At 37.2% G+C, this 25,921-nt stretch overlaps 1 protein-coding gene across 1 annotated transcript in view; it reads right to left on the reverse strand.

The window, feature by feature from the left end:
• Positions 1-25,921, reverse strand: part of TASOR (transcription activation suppressor) — an 82,038-nt gene that overhangs the window by 42,087 nt on the left and 14,030 nt on the right. The window contains exons 5-11 of the mRNA XM_044675471.1: positions 20,116-20,208; positions 12,408-12,480; positions 10,832-10,923; positions 10,007-10,168; positions 5,868-5,992; positions 3,829-3,860; positions 626-731 (exon numbers count right to left, since the gene is read on the reverse strand). Coding sequence (XP_044531406.1) covers positions 626-731; positions 3,829-3,860; positions 5,868-5,992; positions 10,007-10,168; positions 10,832-10,923; positions 12,408-12,480; positions 20,116-20,208 — 683 coding nt within the window. The remainder of the gene's footprint in view (positions 1-625; positions 732-3,828; positions 3,861-5,867; positions 5,993-10,006; positions 10,169-10,831; positions 10,924-12,407; positions 12,481-20,115; positions 20,209-25,921) is intronic.

The following is a 25,921-nucleotide window of genomic DNA, read 5'->3' on the forward strand; positions in this document are numbered from 1 at the left end:
TGTGATGATCAAATGAGACCATATTTGTAAGCACTCTGCAAACCTTAAAGCATCATGTGAATGCTACCTATTATTGTTCACTCTCAGGTATAGAACCAGCCTTTTCACAGTACTTTAATCATGAAAATCCGTCTCCATGTCTATGCCCTTAATAGACTCCATCCTTCCCAACACATCTTAGAATCCCGATTCCCTTCAAAGCTTAAGAGCCACCTTCTACACAAGTTCTTTCTTGAAGTCCCCACCGGCTGTGCCCCTTTCCCCATTACATTCTCTTTATTTTGTATATAATTATTCAAGTACATGTCTCCCCTGATAGAATATAAGGGTAAGAAATGTTGCACTTTTTGTCTTACAAGATATGTATAGTGTCCACGGGATTGACTATCAGAAGAAAGACTAGCGAGGGGAAGCTGGGAAAAGCCACTCACAAAAAAGTAGTTCTAATATGACTAAATCAATTTCCTTTCTTTAATAGAGCTTCTCATTAAAGTTTAAATTATAATCTAAAACAAAAGTAGTCTAAAAGTAAAGTCTAAAGAATAATTATAAAGCACCAAAGAAAAAATAAAAGTTCCCAATGGCCTCTAAACATTCTACTCTTGCAGTTTCACACAATACTCACAGTTTGAAGGGAAGGAAAGGAAGGGTAGCCGACTTCAAGTAAGCACAACACAGAAGTTTTCCTTTGTTTAAAAGCTCTCCTTTCCACAAGGTGTAATCAGTTTTATCTAAACAGAAAACATTTCAGCAGTGATCCATTTGAACTGCAGGAAAATAAAGGAAAAGTAGCCTAGAAACAAAACTATAAGCAAAGTATCAAAACCTCATATTCTATGTGTTTTCACAAACTGAATCTAAATCCTTTGAGACTTATTAATTAATGACATAATTTAGCCTTCAAAGTTTCTCATGACCCAGAAAGTTTGAGGCCATTTATGATGATAGAGAATGAATGGGTCTCTAAGCCAGGAAACCCAGGTACTAGTACAGACTAGGCCCCATAGTGGCTACATCAACAGGAGCAAGTCACTTAGTTGCAAGATGCCAACCCCTACCGGCAGAGTTGTTCAAAGGAAAGTTCCCTATAACAATGAAATCACAAGTCTTTGTATCCCAAGAAATCTTATACCAACTTAATTCAAATCAGGTAATAATTACAACAAAAATCTGCTTCTTCCCCCCTCCCCCACAAAAAAAAAAAACCAAAAACAAAAACTGAGGACTGCCTTAATTTTTCTTCCTCATGAGCAAAAATGTATGATTAAAATACTTAATTAACAAATCTTACATTTAACCCAAATCCAATTATAATTGAACTACTAATACACCTAAAATTTAAGATTAGCTAAGTAAACAACTAGAACTACTTCTGATCCACATGTCCTCTTAGGGAGGGCAAATACAGTCCAGGTATCCATGAGAGGTATGAGATCTTTGTCACCCTCCTTTTATTTCATACAGAAAATGACTTGAGAACCAATCAGTAAATAAAATGTTTTCACACAAGACCCTAGAGCAACGGTCGGCAACCATTTTGGCCGTGAGAGCCATAAACGCCTGCAGAAGGAGGAGGATGGAGGCTGAAGGCGCTGGAATATGGGGCAGGGGCTGAAGGGCCCCTTGGGGCACATCCTGGGGCTCTGCCTGGACTGGCCTGTCCGGAGGTGGAGCCAGAAATGGCTGGAGAGCCATAGTTGCTGACTCCTGCCCTAGAGAGTGGTCCTAAGAACTTTTTATTCCTATTGTTATTCATTACTATTTGGGGTCCAAGCTGCCACTTTTGTTAAGGAGTCCATTTTTTATGGTGTGTTAAAATCAGCTGAGACTCTTAAGTCATTGTTTTTTTTTTTGTTTTTAAGTCATAGAAAGCAGTGTCTATCAATAGACTTCTGGGTATTTCCACAACAGAGTGAATGAAATTTTTAAAATAAAGAGAATAGAGACAGAGACCATCAGATTATACATTATTCTCCCTCAGACACTCACTTGGCAAGCATCATATCCTAATTAGCCAATGTTAGCTATTCTTTTAAGTAACATTCTATCTTATCCCCAAGGTTAATGGTGAACTGAGGCTTCCAAAACACCCCATATTCCAGGCACCCCTCACTGCCCTACAAACCATTTAAAATGTATAAGAAACATTAGAGATTTTCCAAATTTTTCCTGTTGTTTTAGTTTATTATAAATCTATATAGACTAACAAGTCAGAAGCCTTATATAACATTTGAAGCTTGAAATGCATAATTTTCCTAATTTAGATAACCCTATTAAGATGAACAAAATTACATTATTCAGAAAGGGGTGATACTCAGGATAGGCCAGAAATCTTTATCATAAAACAACTTTTCATGTAACATTGTTATTATACTCCAACAAAATGAGAGGCAGTGAGTTTAGAAAGGCCTAACTTTTACAAAGTGTTCAGTTCAGTTACTTAGACCAAAAGAATGTATCCATAATTTATTTACCTTATTTAATCTAAGTTTGGAAATTCACTAATAAACTGATCTATCACAATTGTTTGAATAAAATATTTAATTAAGCTCACATGCTTTTAACTTGTATCAAATGTTCCAAATATCCTTCAGTTATAAAGCTTTTATTCAAATTGTGGACAAGTATAAAAGGAAAGAACAAATTAAAATAAAATGGTCAAAGTGGGAAGAAAATAACTTACATTTTATGTGGCACTTTCCTTTAAAACAAACAAAACCAAATCCTAATAACTGCTATGGTAATTTTGGCTGATTTATTCATCAAAGAAGGTAGGGAGATTAGGGGAATTTAAGACTTGTCTCACAAGCATTTTCTCTCCATTATGATAGATTACTGGTACTGATTTTCTTTTATTATTAAATTCATGGCAATGGTACATAGGAATCAAAATAATTACCACCTGAAACTGTTTTTCAGTGCTTTGAAACAAATGCAATTTATTACTCCTAATAAATCAAACTAAAGATCAGAGATCAAGTGATCTGTCCATTGTTACTGAGCTAATGTCAGAAAGGATGTAAACCCAACATTCAATGAACACAGATTTGTGAAGCACCTACTATGTGCTAGATCCTTGGGATGGAAAAGACAAAATAGTCCCAGACCTGAAGGAGCGTGTGTGTGTGTGTGTGTGTGTGTGTGTGTGTGTGTGTGTGTGTGTAGTCTATAACAACAGTAACGGAGAATTAAGTTATCAAAATAAAGTCTTACAAATAGGGAAGATATAATCATTTCACCATGGGAAATGGGAGAAAAGGACCTAAAATAAATGATAAGCTTTACACTGTTTGTTACCATCCCAGAATCTTAAAATGAGGGGATATCTAGTACTAAAAAGCACAACACCTTATCTTTAGTCTATTACATTCAGTAAGGCATGTGAGTCAACAAAGAGAGATCCTTAATTCGGAAAAGGAAGACAAAGAAGGTTTGAGCATGCTCTCCCTCTGCAGGAACACATAGGATGTTGTTCCCTAATCCTATATAAAAACAAGGAAAAAATAAGATAAACACTGCCTAATCTTGCTTTGGGTTACCAGCTCAACATATACTTAGAGAGAAGGAAAGAAAAGGTCTCCATAAATCCCTATCAACCAACTTTCAGAAATAGATTTCAGGCAAGTTTTACCCAAGATTCTTAAGCGGTTCAATGATTAAACACATTTCAATAGCCCAAGAAAAATGATATATCGTTAAAATCCTTTGCGGACTCTGGTCCATCATAAAAATCCATTTAAAGTTGTGGGGTTTTTTTGCATAGCACTATGCAAAATTATCTTTCAATTAAATTACCAAAATTAAGGAAAAGCATTGAGATTGTCTTACCTGTGCTCCTCTCTATATTAAAGCTGTTACTCCTGAAAAGGAAAAAAATATTACTTACAAAGCAGTGGGATATTTGTTCATGCTTTTTTTTTGGGGGGGGGGGACGGAAGGGTGGTGCCATGGGGGAGGACAACTAATCCTTTCTCTGTTTCTGCCCTTTACTGAAGGCCTGCCATACACAAAGTTCTGTTCTAAGTGTAAGGTATGGGATGATCAACTGGATTGAATACAAAACCCCAATAAGATCAGGTCTTTGGGCTATTACAGTATTCCCAAGAAAGCAGGAGAGATGTGGCATGTACCTAACAAAGTATATTCAATACAACATGGTAAATACAGACAACAGATTCAGTATATTATGGCCATTTCCAGGTAAGATCATTCCTGGCTGGGGAGGAGAAACCCAGGAGGGCTCTCATGAACGTAGCACTGAAGGATGAGTAACATTATAATAGATAGGAACATTGTGGGGAGGTCTTTCAGATGTAAGATACAAAATTTATTTGTGCCTTACATTCCTATTTACTTGGAATGATTTCAATCTAGCCACAGAAAGGAGTGGGGGAAAAGGAAAACTGTGAAATCATGCTAGAAGAAAAAACTTGTTGGAGGCAGAATTCTTTCTTTTGTGGCTTTGCTTCTCAAGAAGTGAATCATAGGCTCAATTTGGGAAGCCTAAATGGCTGTAATAATTTCATAACAAGGTTAAGAGGTAACTTTCTCTTAAAAGTTTACTTGTTTGTTTTGCCCTTAAAGTAATTGTAATCATAGCTTTCATCAGTGTTCTTTCAATTCCCAGCAGCATTCAAATGACTATTATTTCCCTGGTAATCATTTGAATCTCCTAGGCCAGTGATGGGCAAACTTTTTAAAGTGGGGGCCAAAGGAAAGGAAATGCTCATTTGTCAGTCTGTTTCTAAGGCAACTCTTTCGAAGTTTCACTGTATTATATCCTACTCATTGTATTCGTCAGATTAGGAATAATGTCCTGCTGCCCCATAGAACATTTCAGGGGGACGCATCTGGCCCTTGGGCCAGTTTGCCCATCACTGTCCTAGGTGGTATTGCCTCATCCACAATCCCGTCTCATCATTTGCATTAATTATTTGCTCTAAAAATCTGACTAATGTTTTATCTCATTTGTAAATGTCTTTTTCCAAGGAGACCTCTTGGACCTTTGGACTGGTATTCAGAAGGTTATGAGATTGGAGAGGCATGTTTATACATATTGATACTTCCATGAATCCATCATCTCATTTCTATGAGTGTTCCACCAGAACAGTAAAGTTCAAAAACCAACTCATCTGGTTCAATTCCTTTCTCAAGAATCCTCCAGAGAGGATCCAGTCATCCTGAAGGTGTTTTCCTCCATCTCTTCCCAGATGAGGGCAGTGGAACACAAAGATTTTTGATGTCTTATCTCTCACTTTCCCTATATCAGGGGTTTTCCTCCACACTTCTATACTATTTCTCATGAGTTAGAATTGATAATATTCAGGAACCACCCCTAATACCCAGAATTCTGTGGAAACCCAACAGTGCTCTCTAGTTATGCTTTCTAGACTCCATGCATAAAAGTAATTTCACACCTTCAGATCTTCAATATGTATAAACATGCCTCTCCGTTTAAAGAAATTAACTTAAAGATTAATCAATTTTGTAAATCTTTTCAAAGGCCCAGCTTTTGCATTTGCTGTTTCTACAGTTCTACAGCACTTTATCTCTAAAAGGAGAGAGCAAGATAGCTATAGGGAGAAATTTTGGTGACATAAAAAAAATTCAAAATATATCAACAAAAATGTCTTTTATAGATGAATTAGATAGAGATAGATAGGAAGATAGAAAGAAGACTTAGTTTAGCACTCAAAGAGTACAGGTACTCAAATCATCCAAATAAATTCAGAGGATGACCAAGAAAATAAAAATCAAGAGAAATGCTTAATCAAAGAGCAAGTACTCATTTCTTCATGTGCTAAGAGACTATACTAAATGCTGTACTTAAAAGGTTCACATCTACTATCACATAAATTTTATCTTACCTCGATGTAGTTAAGAACTTTGGAGCTGGTACATCATCTTTATAAGCAAAAGATACAACAGCATAAGGACACACATGTCTTGGTCTTCGCCTTAGCTCATCAAAGCCATATTCATAAAAATAATACTAAAAATTCAAAAACACAACATGAGCTTGATTTTAAAATAATTCATTAGTAAGATTAACATAAATATTAAATTCATTTCTATGACTACTTATAAGAAACAGATACACTGAGAAAGTCTGTGTGATACCTAGATAGTGTCACATCATAAACAAATTAGAGGAGCAAGGAAGAGATTACCTTTCACATCTATGAATAAGGAAAAGGTAGAGAGAGCAAACAAGGGACAGGATTATAGAAGATGAAATGAACAAATTGGATTACATAAAATTTAAAAGTTTTGTATAAAAAAGTCAAATCAGCTAATATTAAAGAATTTAACTGGGAAAAATACATTTATGGCCAAGTTTCTCTGTTAAAGGTCTCATTTCTAAGACAAATAAAGGATTGACTAAAATTTGTAAAAATAAAAGCTATTTTCCAATTCACAAATGGTCAGAAGATATTAATATCAAAAGGGTTCTCAAGGGAAGAAATCCAAACAAGCTAGAGCTATATGAAAAGATGCTCCAAACTATTAAAGAAAATATAAATTAAAGCAACTCAGAAGTGTGATCTCACAGTATCAGACTGTGGCAAAGGGTGACAAAACACTGGGAAACAACAAATAGTAGAGAAGCTGCAGAAAAACAAGTATATTTATGCTTTGCTGATGAAAATGTGAATTGGTACAGCAGTTTTATGGGCAGCTAAGGGACACAGTGGATAGGGCCCTCGGCTTGGAATCAGGAAGACTCATATTCATGAATTCAAAGTCTTTTAACTGTGTGACCCTGGACAAGTTATTTGACTCTGCTTGCCTCAGTTTCTTCATCTATAAAATGAGCTGAAGGAAACAGCAAACCATGCCAGGATCTGTACCAAGAAAAGCCCAAAGGGGTTCTGAAGAGTCAGACACTACTGAAATGACTGAACAACAATAACAACAGTCACAATGGAAAGCTATTTGAAAGGATGCCCTCAAAATTACTCAACTGCACATACCCTGCCGCCCATGACCTACCTATACCACAAAAGGGATAAAAACATAAAAGTCCCATACGTTATAACAGATCTTCTTTTGCTGGCAAAAAAAAAAACAAAAAAACTAAGGAGGCATTCATCAATTGGGGAACAAATGAACAAACTGTGGTATAGGAATGTAGAAAATGAAGAGATGATTTCAAAGAAACCTAGGAAGACCTACAGGAACTTTTTCAGAGTGAAGTAATCCAAACCAGAACAATGCACAAATAATAACATAACAATCAACAATTTGTAAATTTTAATAACTCTATCAACACAATGGCCAGCCATTACTCCAGAGGATCCACCCCCTAAAAGAGAATAGGCTAAAAATGAAAAATGAGATTATATTTTTGGACAAGATCAATATGGGAATTCTTATTTCAACCAAGGGCAAAAATGAGTAGAAGACAGAAAAATAAATGCTTGGTTTTTTCTTTTTCAAAGGGGGAAAAGAGGATGGGAGGAAGAGGCTAGTTGACTCAATGGATTGAGAGTCAGTCCAGAGCCAGGGAGTCCTCTGTTCAAATCTGGCCTCAGACACTTTCTGGCTGTGTGACCCTGAGCAAGTCACTTCTTTCTTGGAACCAATACACAGTATTGATTCTAAGATGGAAGGTAGGGGACAGCTGGGTGGCTCAGTGGATTGAAAGTCAAGTCTAGAGATGGGAGGTCCTTGGTTCAAATCTGGCCTCAGACACTTACTAACTAGGGGACCCTGGGCAAGTCACTTCACCCCCATTGCCTAGCCTTTATCACTCTTCTGCCTTGGAACCAATACACAGTATTGATTCTAAGACAGAAGGTAAGGGTTTTAGAAAAAAATAATAATAAGATGGAAGATATGGGTTTAAAAAAATTGCTCTGGGGTTCCTAGTAACTAGGGAGAAGTTATTTTTAAATGTTATTAAATTGGTTGCTTGAATTTAAGTTTCATAAAAGGTTTTTGTGAAAGGCCAATAAGAGAAACAGTCTCAAATGGATAAAAATCTGAGACTCCTCTTTTGACCCCTTTTATGATCCATACCTTTTCTTATTGGAAAAACATTATAGACTTATTGAAAAGCTTTATGTTCCTAGCAAACCAGAAGGGGTACAGAAGGTTAACAATTTCTTTCCTTGATAATTAAGAAGCCTGAACTCTAAAAAAATATATTACTTAGACAATCAAGGCCAGAAACAGACAAAGCTAGACAAGACTTTATCTGACCAGGTGCAATCCTGTAAATCAAGAGTATCTCTATGAAATATATTTCTGCTCCCAAAATTAACCTCCTACTAATTGGTGGTTGGAATTTGGCCTTTGACTCTGGATCTATCTCTCTACTTTTTAGACTCTATTAATGACTACCTGTTACTACTATACAAACATTGCCTGTAACCATGTGGATGGATATGTTTGGGTAGCAACCCAGATGCCTATAAATATCCTCACTACCCTCAATAAAGTTGCTATTGATTGCCACCAGCATCTTTGGTCCTCCTTATTCCATTTTTCTTATGATCCTCGCCATCTCCTTACCCTAACAAGAACTTCGCAGGACCCTCATAGGACCCCCAGAGACCAGCAGGGTATCACTGGTCAAACCCTGTCATTATCAAATAATCACTTTATTGTGATAGTCCCATTATTGCACTGGTCTAAACCAAACCTGCAATATCTCCAATGTTTGCCAGTATAGACAATCTTCCAAGTCACTACTTTGAATGGAATCAATATTGACTAAATACTGAAATTCTCAGGTACATGACTTTTTTTTTTAATCCTTAATTTATGGCCACCCTTCATATAATAAAGCCTAAGCAAATCTAAATCTTTACACATTTTGCTTTTTAAAATAATTTATCATGATCATATATAGCCATGGACACATGCATCAATTAAGGACCTAAGTTACTCTCTCAAACTGTCACAATTTAATCCTAAATTTTTAAATTTTCCTAAGAATTCAATCAGTAAGTACTTACTATAGAACCACAACATAAATAATACTATTTCTGTATCCTTTGGAAGATATACAATAGATATACAAGAAGTTCATGATCTAGTTAGGAAGAAAAGACAATTTATCTCATGAAAAGTTAAATGATATAACAGTATAAGGTCAATCAACCATACAATTGTTGTTCGGTCATCTTCAGGTGTCTGACTCTGTGACCCCATCTGGGATTTTCTTGGCAAAAATCTGGAATAGGTTGCCATTTCCTATTCCAGCTCATTTTACAGAAAAGGAAACTGAGGCAAAAAGGGTTAAGTGACTTGCCTACAGTCATATTGCTATTAAGTATCTAAGGATAGATTTAAATTCATATCTTCCTGACCCCAGATCTAGTGCTCTTCCCACAGTGCCACCAAGCTGCCTCATCACCATATTTTAAGAGGCATATTAAGAGAAAGATCACTGAGTGAAGGGAGAGTGGTTTCATTGAGTTCAAATGACCTGGGCCCTCAAGAATGGAATAGGAAAAAAGAAGTTCCAATGGCAGGAGAAAGGATGTATCATTCATAAACTGACTGAACAGGGAAATACAGACCAGATTATAGCAGTCCTTAAATGCAATGCTTAATGTTCAGAATTTTATTCCATAGGAAATAGGAAGACATTAAAGATTTTTAAGCACAGAAATGATATGATAAAGGTGGTAATTAAGGAAAATGAATCTGTCAACAGACAGATTAAAGGTAGGGAGGCAATAGTCCAGATATGACACTGGCCTGGACGAAGGAAGCAGCAGTGGAAGCAGAACACACAGAACAGGATCAATACCAATAAAAAAAGATTTCACAACTGACTCAATATGGGATAAAGCAATCATAACACAACACGTAGAGCATCACATTTGTAGTCAGAAGACTTCCAAGACTGTACTCTGCCACAGTGTTTCTTGTATGATCCTTGACAAGCTTTGCTCTGGGCAGGATTAAATGGTTCAAGTTATAGCCAGCTCTCACCATTTGTAGTCAGTTAACATTCTGTAGTAGACATCAGGAAAACAATCCATTCACGTACCTGAGTAAGTTCAAAGGCCCTGTAAGCCAACAGTGAAGTAATTCTATTCGCATTCTTTGACACATGGCACTCATGTTTTGGTGTTGGATCCAAAGAACTTTTATTCACTGTTGTGTCTGTATTTTTTACACCCGTGGGATCATATATACTTTTCATTTTCCCCTTTAAAAAAGAAACCACCAGTTAAAAAGTACAACAAACCTCTATAAACAAAAGATATTGCATTAATTAAGGGCTATAAAGTAACTATTGAAAACAGAATCACCATGCAATAAAGACTAGCATTTTTTTAAAAGCATACTGGTGCCAATGTAAAACTTTTAGCCAATATAGAAGCCAAGGAATGGAAAAATAAAACAGAAAAATTTAAGAAACAACATATTTTCAGAAGTTTTCTTGTCTTAATAAGTCATGCTGATTTTTTCTTTTTTTTTTATCTTTAAAAAATACTATGTCATATGTAATGGTTCTTTGAGAGGGAGATTATAGAAGAAACAACAATGCAAACAAAATCAATAAAAACCCATACAATAAGTCATAAAGGAAAAGCAACTTCATCTATAGAGCTTCTGTCATGAAAATGAACTACTATCAAAAACACTGTCCTTCATTCTTCACTTTTAAAGCAGTGAAAAGGAGGAAAGCACAGTTTTTTTTAAAAGGCTCATCACTCATTAACTCTACTTAGTACATAAAAGGTCTGGCTTAAAGTTAACAGCCAGAAGACTTCCAAGTGTCTTAATATCAGTATCAGGCACCTGGAACTTGTAAAGTTTAAACTTCTAGAACTTAAGTCAACTAAATGAGGTGTTGAGCTGAAGTTACCTTTATTATTTTAAAAATAATAACATCACCCGTTGCCCCTGCTTCCAAAGGATTAGCTTGTAATAAATCTGCATACCTGGAAAGATAGATACCTAGAAGGAATACAAATTTACAAAATGAATATTTTCAATTTGAATTCGACTTTAGATGCTATAAACCATGAATGGGGGGGGGGGGGGGAAATACAATCCTTTTATTGTGGGAGAAAGAATTTGTTGTGGGAAAGCAAAGACAGGCTCTCACCCAAAAAATTGGAAGCTTAGCCTCTCTGTTCACCTGAAGGCACAAAAGTGTTTATTCAAGGAAAATAGAGTGTGTGGCTAAGGCTATAGAACAGTAATTGCTGGGATCAAAGTTTCTAGATTTATTGAGGGTCGTAAGGCCATGGTGGTGAATCTATGGAACATATACCAGAAGGGGTACTCAGAGCCCTCTCAGTGGACACACACAGAGTTTGCCAGAGTTCTTTACTAGAAAGCCAGAAGGACTTGGGCCAGGCTGCTCCCCTTCCCCTCTTCCACAGGTGCCTGAGGACACTTCTCATATCACCCACCCCTCTAAAAGGTTCACCACCACTGTCTAGGGGATTGCCTCCTCCCCTTTCTTGAGAACTCTCCACCTATTCTCAGAATTTTCCTCCCCTGACTATTTCAGGGCATTCCAGGCTAAAAACCCCAGAAAATGGGTGTTGAAAAGGTGAGTACCCTGTCAGATAGAGATGTTTTTTAAGGGTCTGCACATCATAAGGTGAACTTAGAACACAAAAAAGAGAAAGGGAGCACCTGCAGGTTTGGGGAATTCCCCTTGACTAAAAAGACAAACATTCCCTAGCCCCCACTCCCAAAGAGCGCATGTGGTATGCTCTCTCCCTGTGTCCTACTTAACATCAACTGTCAACCTGTGAGATGTCTCAGGTACTCTCCTCTACAGGTTTGGAATGGTTTGTCAAGCTTTTATCACCTTGGTAAAAAGCACAGGAAAAGCACAGAGTAGTATGTATCATGAGTGGAGAGCCCAGGATTAGTATTTACTTTTCTTTATTCTATTTTGCAATATTTGCTAATTTGTGAAAAGCACAGGGTCTCCTCTCAAAGTACAGGGTCCCATTTCCATCACTGTTCATCCCCATCCTTTTTAATAAAGGGGGGGAAAATCAAAATAATTTGAAAATATGAAGAAAAAAAGTCAAATAAAACATCTTTAAACCCCTTGAATGTAATTACAAGGGAGAGTGGTTCAGACTTATGATATGCCCAAAAGAATTATCTCTGTTCTATGAAAGCTTGTTTTAGTAAAAGGAAACAAATAAAAGAATAAGATTAGATTATATGTTTAAAAAGTTGAGATTTTTCAGTTAATTTTCTCCTTTGGTTATTCTATAAGTCATATTCCTTTGTGAATTTTTAAAAAACATACAAATACAGATATTTAAGATAAAGCTAATATTAGAATATTTTGAACTTAAAAAATAGTGTGAGATGTTTAAATTTAAAGAGTAAGAAAACTACATTAAATAGTGCACTATAAAAGACACAACAAAGAAGTAGGCAAAAGTAAACAATAAAAAAATAATTACCCATGGAAGGGCTGCCAAGAATTTGTATTTTGGACTGGCCCACCTGTAAGCCTTTTTCACATATGCCTTGTACCTAAACAAAAACACAATCTCATGTTCATAATTAACATAACAATATTAACCAAATAGAGCAAGTGTTAACCTATAATACCATCTAAAAATGAAATTTAAGTTACTGAACCAGATTGCAAAGCCAAATAATTTAGATAATACTAGAATACACCAATTAAGTCCTATTCTAATGCCTCACTACAGCAGAGTATTCAATTTGTGTTTTCAAACATTTTGTCAGCACGGCACAAGCTCCAACAGGTTGTAAATTGAAATGGAAAGGCTTTGAGAAGAACCTGACAATTGATTCCAAGATCCATTCTGACTACATTTGGAGGCTTTTCAGAAAAGATTGTCAATCCACAACAATTCATGAGGAACTCCTATTAGTAAGTAAAGAATAGAGCTGTGTTTATGACAATGAACAGAATACCTCACACACTGACAAAATCAGAAGTCTTTTAAATATTAAAAGAAAAATCATTTCAAATTATGACTGAGCATCATTATGAAAAACAGTTATGCTTCCTACATGCAACTCAATTCTAAGACACAAATAGTAGGGGTCCAACAAGAGTTAACTGACTTAAGTCAAGGATTTATTCAACAACTACTAAATGCCAGATAACTGCACTAAGAATTAGGGATATAGAAAAAGGCAAAAACAATTTCTGCTCCCTAGAGCTCAGAGTTTTGGGGTAAATGACTATCTACAAACACACACACACATATGTATGTGTGTTTGTAGATAGTCATATATATTTCTATCTATCCATACAAAGGATAACTTGGAGATAATCACAGGGGAAAAGGATTAGCATTAAAGGAGGCCTGGAAAGCCAAGTAGAGGACTTAAGCTGAGATTTCAAGAAAGCCAGGAGATGAAGATGAAGAGCAAAAGCATTCTGGTATGGGGACAACCAATAAAATGCAGTCAGGAAGCCACTGTGACTGAATAACACAGTAAGTAAATGAGGTCTAAGAAGAAGCTTAGAAAGGTAGGAAAGGGTCAGGTTATGAAGGGCTTTAAAAATCAAAAGCCACACAAAGGATTTTCTATTTGACATTTAGAGATAAAAGCCAATGAATTTAACATGGGGAAGGTGAGGGACATAATTAGACTCTTCACAGAGGATTGCGCTAGACATCTCTAGAAACAATGACAAGCAACTTATTAAATGACATCATTATCATTATCAAATGAGAAAATGTGTAAAGCACCACATAAATGCTAGGCATTATTAAATTTGGCAAGCATGTGACACCTTAATGCAGGAGATCAAATAAAACTATTTCTGTGGTTTCATCTAAGGAATTGTATTAATTAGAAATTTTGTACCTTTAGACTCCATCTCCCAGAATTCTTTCACCATACCAAAATTCCTTTTTCCCTTTTCGTTTATATGCATCTTTCTGTTACTCTTTATATAGTTCTGTAAGCTCCTCCCTTGCTCTCTCTCTCTCTTCCATGTGAGTGGCTTGAGTGAGCTCCCTCTTAACTTTAGTCTTTTTAGTTTCCTTTTTTGCTTCAAGTTAAATTTAATAAATCTTATTAAATATAATAGCTGGGGGTATTGGATATTAATTTTTAAATCTACAGAATCTTCTATGATCTAATACATGGGAGACACTTAGTTGGAGGATTTCCTAAGACAGCATTCTATTCTACCAAATCAAATGCTTCTTAATGATCAATGAATACATAGTGCAATCTTATATACTCTCAACATTCCAAGCATTTGTGTAACCCCCAAAGATGTAATCTTTAGATTTAGATGCAATCTATAGAATATCCTGTCAGTCGGTTAATAAACATTTGTTAAACTCTACTAGGTGACAGTAGCTAAGTGGCTCCATAGATAGTCAGGTCCAGAGACAGGAGGTCCTGGATTCAAATCTGACCTCAGACACTTCCTAGCTATGTGACCCTGGGCTCGTTCCTTAACCCTTATTGCCTAGTCCTTACTACTCTTCTGCCTCATTATCATTTCTAAGATAGAAGGTAAGGATTTAAAATTTAAAAACAGTCTTTGTTCTAAAAGAGGAGTTGACATGTAGACAAACAAGAAAAAAAAAAGCTTGCCTTTTCTTTCAAGGATGCTCTAGATCCTTTTACAGATCATGGCTTGTTATTGTCTCCTCTTTCAGATATCATGACAACTGATCCCCAATGCACTCAAAACTGAGTGGCCTTTAATTCTTATAACTTCTTCTCCTTATATAATTGATTTGGTCCAACTGATCATTCCAACTTCCTGAAGAAAAGGCAGCTGAGCAGTCTCAAAGAAAATAAGAGATTCCGAAAAGCAGCAGGTCATAAAGCATCCAGCTCCAAGGGTGGGGGAGGGCAGGGTCAAGGCCCAGAAAAGAGGTGTCATATGGCTGAGAATGAGTCAGATGGTCCATCTGGCCCAATGATCACTGAGCATGGGGAAGGAAGTAGTGTTTAATGAATGTAGAAGAGTTGTTAGGTAACCTCGGGTACTTCCTAGCTTAGGGCAAGTCACTTAAAATAAACCCCATTGCCTAGCCCTTACTGTTCTTCAGCCTTGGAACAGAAATTCAGTATTGACTCTGAGACAAAAGGTTTAAAAAAAGTAGTTGGAGCCAGATTATAAAGGACTTTAATAGACAAATAAAGTTTATATTTGAACTCAGAAGCAATACAGTCACTGGAGTTTTGCACTCTTGAAGTCAAAACTGAACTTTCAGAAAATAACTGCTGGTTGTGTGAAGAGACTTTTGGCAGTGAAACAAATGAAATGAGGTTATATGGCAATAGTCCAGGCTAATGGTGACAGTGTTAGGAGCTGGATAAATATTTCCTTTTCCAGATGTCCACTCATCACAGAATTTTGAGAGGGACTTTGGAGGCCATCTAATCCTGTAGTCCTCTCTAAAACGTAATCATTCAATAAACATCTATTTAGTGTTTCATATGCCAGATACTGTGCTAGGTACTCTCAATACAAAAATTAACTTGAAAACAGTCCTTGTCTTCAAGGAGCTTACATATAGCCAGGGAAGGTACCATGAAATATATTGTTGTTCACTCATTCAATCATGTCTGATTCTATGACTTTGGGAAGTTTCTTGGCAAAGATACTAGATTGGTCTGCCATTTCCTTCTCTGGATGTTATTAACTTGGAAATAACACGGAAGTAGTTAGAAAAACCAAGTCTTTAATCAGGAAAGGGATAAGTACAATATTTGGCCCTTTACTCAGAGTCCGGCACCACGCTTTTACAAGATCTACACCCTGGGACTCTGGGTACAATATCCCTGGCATTGACACTACACTAGATGACAACTCTGAAGAGGGACAGAACTTGGGGATCTTTTATACAATCTGGAGAACTTAGTACAGCAAGTCTGCAGACAAACTGCAAGCAGGCTACAAGCTTCAGGGGTATCAGGGAGAGGTCAACTATAACAAATACAAAGGAAAGGGTGAAACTAAGAGCTAGGCTTCTTGAGAGGGATCTTTAATACAATGGGAGAAGCTTCTAAAACAAATAAAGGGACTCAACATTTTGACTATGTCTACTAATCCCACCCACACTAGGGTCCCCATACCGTTTAAGGTCTATAGTTCAACCCAAAACAGGTGTGCCTGACCGGAGCAAAATTGAGGTGTCCAGATTTCACACTGATAACATTTCACAAAATTAGTGATAAGTGGGAAAAGGAGGGCACTTGCAACTGGAGGAAAATCAGAAAAGAGGGTGATAAAGAAGTTTCCACTTAAGCTCAACCTTAAAGGAAATGAAGAATATTCTGAAAGAGTAGGAATGGGTATTCTAGCCAATGCAAAGTCAGAGGCAAAAGATGGAATGCCCTGTATGAAAACCAAAAAGAAAGCAAATGTGCCTGGACCACACACAGTGTGTACAGAGGGCTATAACACACAGTAAGACTAGCAAAATAGGTTGGGTCAAGGGTAGGAAGGCTTATTTTACTGTGGACCAGGCATCGACTTATATGCTTTACAAATATCATCTCATTTGAGAAATAGGAATTTAAATTTGTTCCTATGAGTCAAGGGGAACTACTAGAATGAGTAAGAGAGTGATAAAGTCAGACCTGCATTTCCAAAAAATCAACTGGGTAGTTGTATATAAAATTGATTACAATGGGAAGACAAAAAGGCAGGAAGACTGTTACAATAAGTCTCCAGACTAGAAGTGATGAGGACCAGAAATAGAAGACAGGGTATGTAATTAAGAGAGAAAAGAATGAATGCAAGAGATGTAAAGTTAGAGAAGAAAAAACTTAGCCACTTCACAAAAAAGTGAAAAAGAGCTTAGAAGACCCAAAGGTTACAAACATGGGTGACTGTTGTGGCCTACACAACATAGAAACACTTGGGTTCTAAACCTGTGAGGGAAGCCCACAGACATGAAATATGGAAAAAGAGAGAGAAAGGAAAGGCTCCAGAAAACACACAAGGACAAGTTTTGGAAGGAGCCTTAAAGTCTCTCCATTCTTGGGGCTTTCAGCTTGAGCTTTTATATGCAATGCAATATTAACAAAGCTGATAAACACCACTATGGTTCATTCAAAGTTACAAGTTTTATTTCCACAAAGGTTAAGTGAAAACTTTTGGGATAGGATGTTTATTCCTAAAACTGGTGATTCTAGCAATGAGGCACAAAAGATGTAGGGGCTTCCTGGAAATTATGAAGTAGAATGAGCTTCACTGAGCTTCCTATGCAATGTATCTTATCTATAGTGTCCTTTTCCAGTGGTGATGGATCTGCTTGCAATGTTGATTTTGGGGAGCTGGGAGAATGCCTTTTTTGAGGAAGCCAATTCAAATTCATTTCCTGCTTCCAGAATTTAATCTCTAAATCCCAAATCAATTCTTTTATCCAAGGTTTCAGTGCTTATTAATCCTGTAGATTCCTAATATGGCCACAACAAGAAAATTGCCTTTGCAATTATATACTGCTTTAACTGTCCCTTGATCATTGTCACCAGGATCAGTTTTGACCATATTTATCATCTAAGGATTCGTTAGTTCTGATCTCTTCAGGTGACTATAAGGATGATGGACTCCTCAACCAAAATAGGAAATCCTGGAAGGTTGTTGTGTATGGACAAGATAATGAGCAGTTTTGGACACAATGAATTTACCACCTACAGGACAACCAGACCAAGATGTTAATAATCTACACATATGTAGTCATTCAGTCAAGTTTGATAGGACTCTATTTCTCCAGTTAACTACTTTAACTGGTCCTAAGACACCAATCTAACACTTTGATTACTGCTAGTTAAATTAATGTTTACTGACAATCCAAAAACTGTATGGTTCATAAGCATCCTCTACTGCAGTGATTCCCAAAGTGGGCGCTACCACCCCCTGGTGGCTGCTGCAGCAATATAGGAAGGCGGTGATAGCCACAGGTGCATTTATCTTTCCTATTAATTGCTATTAAAAAAATTTTTTAATTAATTTCCAGGGAGCTAAGTAATATTTTTTCTGGAAAGGGGGTAGTAGGCCAAAAAAGTTTGGGAACCACTGCTCTACTATTTTCTATCATCATCCCTGCAGAAACAAAAGGGCTACACAAAACTAAATGACATTTTCTTTGCTTCATGGGTGCCCAAGGCTAAAGAATTCATGAGCCAAAGGCCAATCTACTGGTCAAGACTTTCTTCATGTTTTACTAGGTTGTTCCTCAAAACAGCAGAATACTTTGTTAGGATACTATAATCAAAATCTTTTTTATATATTTGAAATTTTTTATTTAATTAATTTATAATGTTTTTCCATGGTTACATGATTCATGTTCTTCCCTCTCCTCTTCCCACTCCCCTCCTATAGCCAACGAGCAATTCCACTGGGTTTTACATGTGTCATTGATCATCTAAGTCTTATAATAATACACTGGAATAGAAAACCTAGAAACCAAGGTCATCTTGATATCATAATTATCACAAAAGGTCGTCTGAAAAGAATACTTTAAGAAATATAAGATATAATCAATGATACATGTAAAACCAGGTTTGGGGGAGAGGGAAAGAATATGAAACATGTAACTATGGGAAAATATTCAAAATTAAAATTAAAAAAAAAAGAAAAAAGAAATATAAGATAATTTGTGAATGGAGACATTTAAAATTTAAGGACTATGAAAATTTTCTTTTGGACTTTACAAGCAGGAAAAGTATCAGCTATTGTTAGAAATAATCTGGGCCATAATCCCAAACTGAAGGTCTGACTTTACTTGTGGATAATACTGTGTGTGGCAAAAACCTCATTTAGATGTTCAGTTTCTTTTATAGACTTTTGACTGTTAATTAATATGTGATTAACAAAACCAAATGTTCAGAATATGTTACTAAACTCTGAGAAACATTTGCTAAGAGAATTAATAAATTCCAACAAAGGTTTCAGAGATGTAGCACCCCCATCCCCATTTGTCTTCCTAGTGACTTAGCACCAGTTAAGACTTATTTAGACATCAGGGGCAGCTGGGCTCAGTGGTTTGAGAGTCAGGCTTAGAGACAGGAGGTCCTAGGCTCAAATCCAGCCTCAGACACTTCCCAGCTGTGTGACCCTGGGCAAGTCCCTTGACCCCCATTGACCACCCTTACCACTCTTCCACCTATGAACCAATACACAGAAGTTAAGGGTTTAAAAAAAAAAAAAAAAGACTTATTTGGACATCAGAAGGATTTACAAGAGATGGGCCTCTTTGAATTGTCCCAACCTCTAGATCAGTGGTTCCCAAACTTTTTTGGCCTACCGCCCCCTTTCCAGAAAAAATATTATTTAGCCCTCTGGAAATTAAATTTTTTTTTTAATTTTAATAGCAATTAACAGGAAAGATAAATGCACCTGTGGCCATCACCACGCCCTGGATCGCTGCAGCGCCCAAAAGGGGGCGGTAGCACCCACTTTGGGAATCGTTGCTCTAGAATGTATGGCTCAAGGTATGTCCAAGCACCATCTATCACTGCAGTGTGGAAGCAACAATGACAGTAAATATGGGAAAGAATCTGATCAGGATACATTTTTTCAGTCATCTCCAATTGATAGACTGGTAAAGACTTATTAACTCATTATACTGATGCTGGGAAGGAGACTTAATAAGCCAGAGGGAACCTATCTTGGTCATAAAAACTCTGTGGAACCTATAGAAAGTATAAATCCTCACTAGAGCAAATATGACCCTGGGCCTGTCAAGGTTGTCTTCCTGTTATTTCATTAGAACAAACAACTCAAGCTGTGTACTCAACATTCCAAATGAACATGATTTAAAGCTCCCCTAGATTACTATAAAGACCTGAAGTTTTATCCCCCCAGCTGAAGCCTTCAATGTTGTTAGTTGCTATTAAATTCTGATACACAAATATGATTAATATTCTCCTTGGCTATTATCATTATAATTAACATATTATGAATAGTTCATTTAATAACTGGGTCTATTTCTGGTCACACTGCAGTTGCCTAACTAAAGGGTTATATGTGATTATATGCAATAAAGGCAATTTCATTTATCCTATAAAATGATGTGTTACTGAGTTCTACTATGTACAAATCATTTTAAGAATGTCATCATATTTTTTTAAAACAGAAATTTCAGTATTGCTATTCAATAATTTAAATGCCCCAAAGTTTAATTTTTAATAAATAGATACACTCACCTGAGGCCGATCAACCATCAGAAATGCATAGGATTCTGCAAGTTCTTTATCTGAACGACCATCGAATCTCAGTTCTCTCCGTTTCTCTGTGAACTATTAAAAGTAGAAGTCTATATTATAACCAACCCTTCATAGGATTTATGTTTTCAAATAAAAATTCTATTTCCAAGAATCTTCTACACTGCTCCAAAAGTTGCCATGTTAGAAAGAAATCTAATCAAATTATTTTTATTTTCCTGAAATCAGTTTTCCACCACAACTTATCTGTTTCTCAACTGTCTTTACAATGTTATGCCACAGGACAGCCAGCTTTTTTTACCTATACTCATATTCATATTAACATTATACAAGTATTTTCCATTATTAGGAATATAACCTGAAAATGCTATTTAAAAACAACTAAATGTTAAAAGATATATATATATATATAACATATATATATATAGCCTCATTATAGCAAAAAATGGAACCTAAATGTTTAATAATAAGTTGCAGGGGGAAGCAGGGTGGCTCAGTGGATTGAGAACCAGGCCTAGAGATGGGAGGTCCTAGGTTCAAATCTAGCCTCAGACACTTTCCTATCTGTGTGTCCCTGGGCAAGTCACTTAATGCCATTATGCCATTGCCTAGCCCTTACCACTCTTCTGCCTTGGAGCCATTACTTAGTATTGACTCCAAGAAGGAAGGTAAGGGCTTAAAAATAAACAAACAAATAATTGCAGCTCATATAAAGTACAGTGGTTTGTTAAATCCTTTAATATGTTTTTCATGAGCTTCCCAAAAACCCCATTAGTATTAGTATTACAAATGAGGAAATTTATGTTCAAGGAAGTTAAAGATTTCCCCAGAGTCACAATTACTAAGTATCTAAGGCAAGACTTGAATCTAGGTCGTTTTTTGCCTTTTTTTACTTACTTTCTATCTTAAAATCAATACAGAATATTGGTTCCAAGGCAGAAGGAGTGGTAAGGGCTAGGTAACTGGGGTTAAATGACTTGTCCAGGATCACAGTTAGGAAGTATGTGGGGCAACATTTGAACCCAGGACCTCTCATCTCCAGGCCTAGCTCTCAATCCACTCAGCCACCTAGCTGCCCCTGAATCTAGGTCTTCTGACAATCTCTCCTCTATCTCCTACTATCTCTCCTCTAATATGAAAGAAACAATTCAAAAAATTATGGAACACTAGCATATACCATAACTAAAATGCAATAGAGGTTAAGTCAAAGTTCTATAAAGGGGTAAGATATTGATAAAATAATTCAAGACAAAAATAAACAAAAAATAATACACTCTAAAACATGAAAAATTAAAAGTGAATTCTAGCAGAAATACAGAGACCAATAAGTTATGACTTTATGCATGAAATGTATTTACAAGTAAATAAGGTGGAAAGCAAGTCTGATTACTGATTTTAGTGTTTAATAATTTTTTGAAAAATGATTCATTATTAAAATTTGGACCAGTGTCCAACTCTCACCATTATGACTATCAGCATCTCTCTCTGAAAACCACCCCAAGTTACTGGCTTCATATTTTATCACTGGGTTCAGGTACTACGTCTAACACATTCTGGCTATGTGACAATCTCTTGGTGCAACAAAGTCTCTAAGGTACAGAAACAGTGCAGATTTGCAATGGTGGAAGGAGTTTGGTCACCTGGGAGGTCCCTACACCAATGACAGTACAAAACCAGGTCTTCCATCTCCTGAATCTATAGAGAGACATAAGAATGCTGCTATATATACTAGAGCTCATATACTATTGTTCAACTGTCAAGTCCTGTGCACTGTGGCCATAAAAACTACAGAACTCCACAATACAACTAGGAAATGTCAAAGTTACACAGAGGGTGCAAAATCTTTCTCAGAGATATTAATAAAAATGACAGGTTTACACAGCACCTATACGACTGCCTAGTAAGGCAGGTAGTACTATTATTATCCCCATCACCTAAGACAACAGGACAAGAAGGTAAAGAGATCTGGGAAACAATCAAGTTGGCCTGACTAAGGTCTCTACTCACACCCCTTAATCCAAGCTGTCCTCATTTCTCACCTGGATCATTACATCAGCTTCCTAAATGGTCTGCTACCAAAGTCATTTCCTTAAGGGAGATTCAACCAGCTCATCCCCTTATTCAAAAAAATTATAGCAGCTCTGCATGACTCTGGACTATTGAATAAACACTAGTGACTTCATATCACCTCTAGATAAAAAATATCAGCTCTACTGTTCAGTTTTTCAAATTCTTTACAGTGTGCCCCAACCTTTCATTCCAGCCTCATTGGCAATGATCCCCTCCTGACCTCTGCCATTCAGCCAAACTTCTCCCTGCTCAACATGCTTAGTGTATATTCCTCAGGACTCAGCACACAGGCAGCACATAGGAGAAGCTTAATAAACGTTTATTGACAAACTGACTGACATGGCACTCTACACATTGTTCTTCACCACTTTGTATTCGTTCCCATTCTATTGATCCTGGCTATAGTAATATCTGTAGACTGTCAACTCCCTGGGGGGAGGATTTGTTCTTTATAGTTGAATTCCCAGAGCTTAGCATAGTGCCCAGAACACAGTAGGAGCTTAGCAAGTGCTTAGTGCTTAGTGACTGACTGATTTCCAACAAAGCAAATAGCTCTATCAGTCTTTATTTCTGGGGCCTACATCTTTCTGGTCACCAGTCTAGGCCTTCAGTACCTCTTACTAGGCTATTGGCACTAGCCTCCCCATTTCTGCCCCAATTCAGTCTCTCCTATCTCTAAATCCATTTTCTTCAAAGTTGCCACCCATCTAACAGTGGTGATCTCCTCCTCAGTGACCTCCAGCAGTTCCTCATTATGTTGGGGATCAAAGAAAATGCCGGCACTAGGCCTGCCTTTTAAAGTCCTTCACACTTGAAGGCTTTGCTGTGCCTCACATCATGATCTCAGAGATTCTGCACAGACTGTCTTCCAGGCCTGGAAAGCATTTTCTCCTTACCTAGGCCTCTGCTTCAAAACAGAATTTTGTGCTGCCTCCTACAGGAGTTCTTCCCGTCCAATAGACACTAGCATGCCTAGAACATATTCTTCATATATGTTCCATCCACCATCAAATTACAAGGTCCTCAAGGATGGAATGGCTTCATTTTTATCTTTGCCTCTTCAGAGCCAAGCCAAATGCTAATACAAAATAGTAACAATTTATGGGGGGGGGGGGGGGGGGAGGGATTGGTTTTGGGGGAGAGGATAAGCTGGGCACCGGGCATGAAGTCCTTTTTATAAATATTATCTCACTTGATCCTTATAACACTGCAAGGAGGTGCTATTATTTGACAATTGAACAAATTACGGCACGGTTAAGTGACATAGCCAAAGTCATACAGCTGATAAGGGTCTAGGGCTGGACTTGAATTCAAATCTTTCTGATTCCAAGTTCAACACTCTGTATTTTGCATCCTCTCTCCTGAGCTCCATCCTTTTTTCCAATTGTCTCTTGGATATCTCAAAAGTACCCAGAGTTTCTCAAATATGCATCAAAAACAGAATCCATCTTTCCTTGCAAAGCCTCCCTTCTTCCGAACTTCCTCATTACTGTTAAGGTTCCCACCACCTTCCCAAATCCAAGGCCTGAGACCTGTCATCTGCAACAACCTCTCTCCCATTCACTGCATACATCCAGGATGCTGCCGATCAGCTGACACCTGTCCCATCCATGCCCTGCTCTCCACTCCCCTTGGAACACCGCAGTGGCATCCTGCTCACTGTCTCCTCACTCTGATCCATTCTGCACTCAGATAGCTGACCACCTCACCCCGACTCAGCAGCCTCCATGAGGAGCCACTCTAAAATGCTCCAGCTGGCATTTCAAGCCAGGCCTGTGCTGGCCCCGTACTGCCTTTCCAGTCTTCTTACATTTCCCCCGACAATCCAGGAGCCATGGTGTGTCTGCTCTGCATCAACACAAGATGCTCCATCTCCCTACACCATCCTTGCCTCTTCCCTGGCAGGCCCCAGACTGGCAATGCTCTTCCTCCTCCTCTCCTTCGTCTGCCCCACAGTTCCCAGCTTCCTTCAAGACTCAGCTCAAATCACACCATCTTCAGGAGATCTTTCCCAGGCTTACCCACTGCCAGGGCCTTCACCTGGGGTTACCTTCTGCACACACTATGCATATATTGTACTTACAGAGGTGTTTGCATAGTGTCTCCTCTATTAAAATGGAAGTTCCTGGAGGGAAGGACCATGGTTTTCCTTTCTGAAATTTGTCTCAGGGTACCACTAAATCCTTCCATCTCTACAGGGAGCGTTACTTTCTCAAAGTCAACTTTCCTATTCCTAACTGAATAAAACATTATTAAAATAACAATGATTTGACCCAATCTGTTCATCTTTAGAGAACATTTTATCTGCATCTTACAATAAGCCATATACAGAAGAGAGACTAGACTTGTAATTTCACTGGTATAAGCAACTCCCTCTCTAAAGAGAGGACAGTACCTTCATTGCAACTTATATTCTGAGTTGCCTAGTGATGGGTCAAAAATCAGACAACGTAAATGTCTGAGGAGAAAAGATGAAAGTTTTAAGGATTTCTGCAATAGCAACACCCAGAATGTGAACCTATAAATGCACAGGTAGTTTGCAAGAGGTTACAAATTCCCCAAAAGTTCTTACTTATATACTTTCTTTCTTTTCTAAAGCCTTACCTTCTGTCTTACAATCAATCCTGGTTCTAAAGCAGAAGAGCAATAAGGGCTAGGCAATTGGGATTAAGTGACTTGCACAGGGTCACACAACTAGGAAGTGTTTTGAGGTCACATTTGAACCTAGACCCTCCCATCTACAGACCTGGCTTTCTACCCACTCTACCCTGCCTAGCTGCCCTTGTCCATTAATTTTATTTAAAATTTTCCTGTTTATTTCTTTTACCTTTCCTTTGTAGTTTTTACAGCTATTATAAGCCCATTCATTTTTAAATATTTGTCTGGAACAAACCATATGCTTGTGTTTTTCAATTTGTTTTCATTTTCTACCACCAGTTCTAAATATTTTTAAAGTCATCTAGAATCTCACAGTCACATTTCCATTATTTTTCTTGCTTTTTATGACATGGCTAATATGAAAGCATCTTTTGCATGATTTCATATGTATAGTTGATATATTGCTTTTGTCTCAGTGGATAGAGAAGGGACTAAAGAAAGGAGAAAATCAGCAATTTATTTTTGAAAGAATAATAAATAATAATCTAAAAATAGAGTCTCCTAGTGACTACTCACTGCAAAATGCAAATCTACAACACAGTCACAAAATTAAAGTTGGAAAAGATTTTAATGACCTCTTAGTACATGAGTTTGGGGTTGGCTCTCAGGTCTGTGGACAGATTTCAAAGGGGTCTATGACCTTGGATGGGAAATAAAATAAATATTTCTTTTCAATGATCTTTAGTTTCCTTCATAATCCTATGTATTTTATTTTATACATTTAAAAAACACTTTACTGAGGAGTCCAGAGGTTTCACCAGACAACCAAAAGGATCCATTATACCAAAATGGTTAAAAACCTCTGACCAACCCATATCAAAAAAGAAACTTCTCTACATTACAGGTTTTTCCTTACATGAAGCCTAAATATAACTTCTAGCAACTTTTTTTGCTTCTGTTTCTATATAGCAAAGTCCAATAACTCTTCTATATGACCACCTTTCAATCATCTTCTCAGATCCCCCCCTGAATCTTCTCTTTTTGAGGCTATATATACCCAACTCTTTATGATGCTCTTCCCATAATGACATGAACTAGAGGCCCTTCACTATCCTAGTCA

This window comes from Gracilinanus agilis, chromosome 1 (genome assembly GCF_016433145.1).
Source record: "Gracilinanus agilis isolate LMUSP501 chromosome 1, AgileGrace, whole genome shotgun sequence".
In the NCBI taxonomy this organism is placed as follows: Eukaryota; Metazoa; Chordata; class Mammalia; order Didelphimorphia; family Didelphidae; genus Gracilinanus; species Gracilinanus agilis.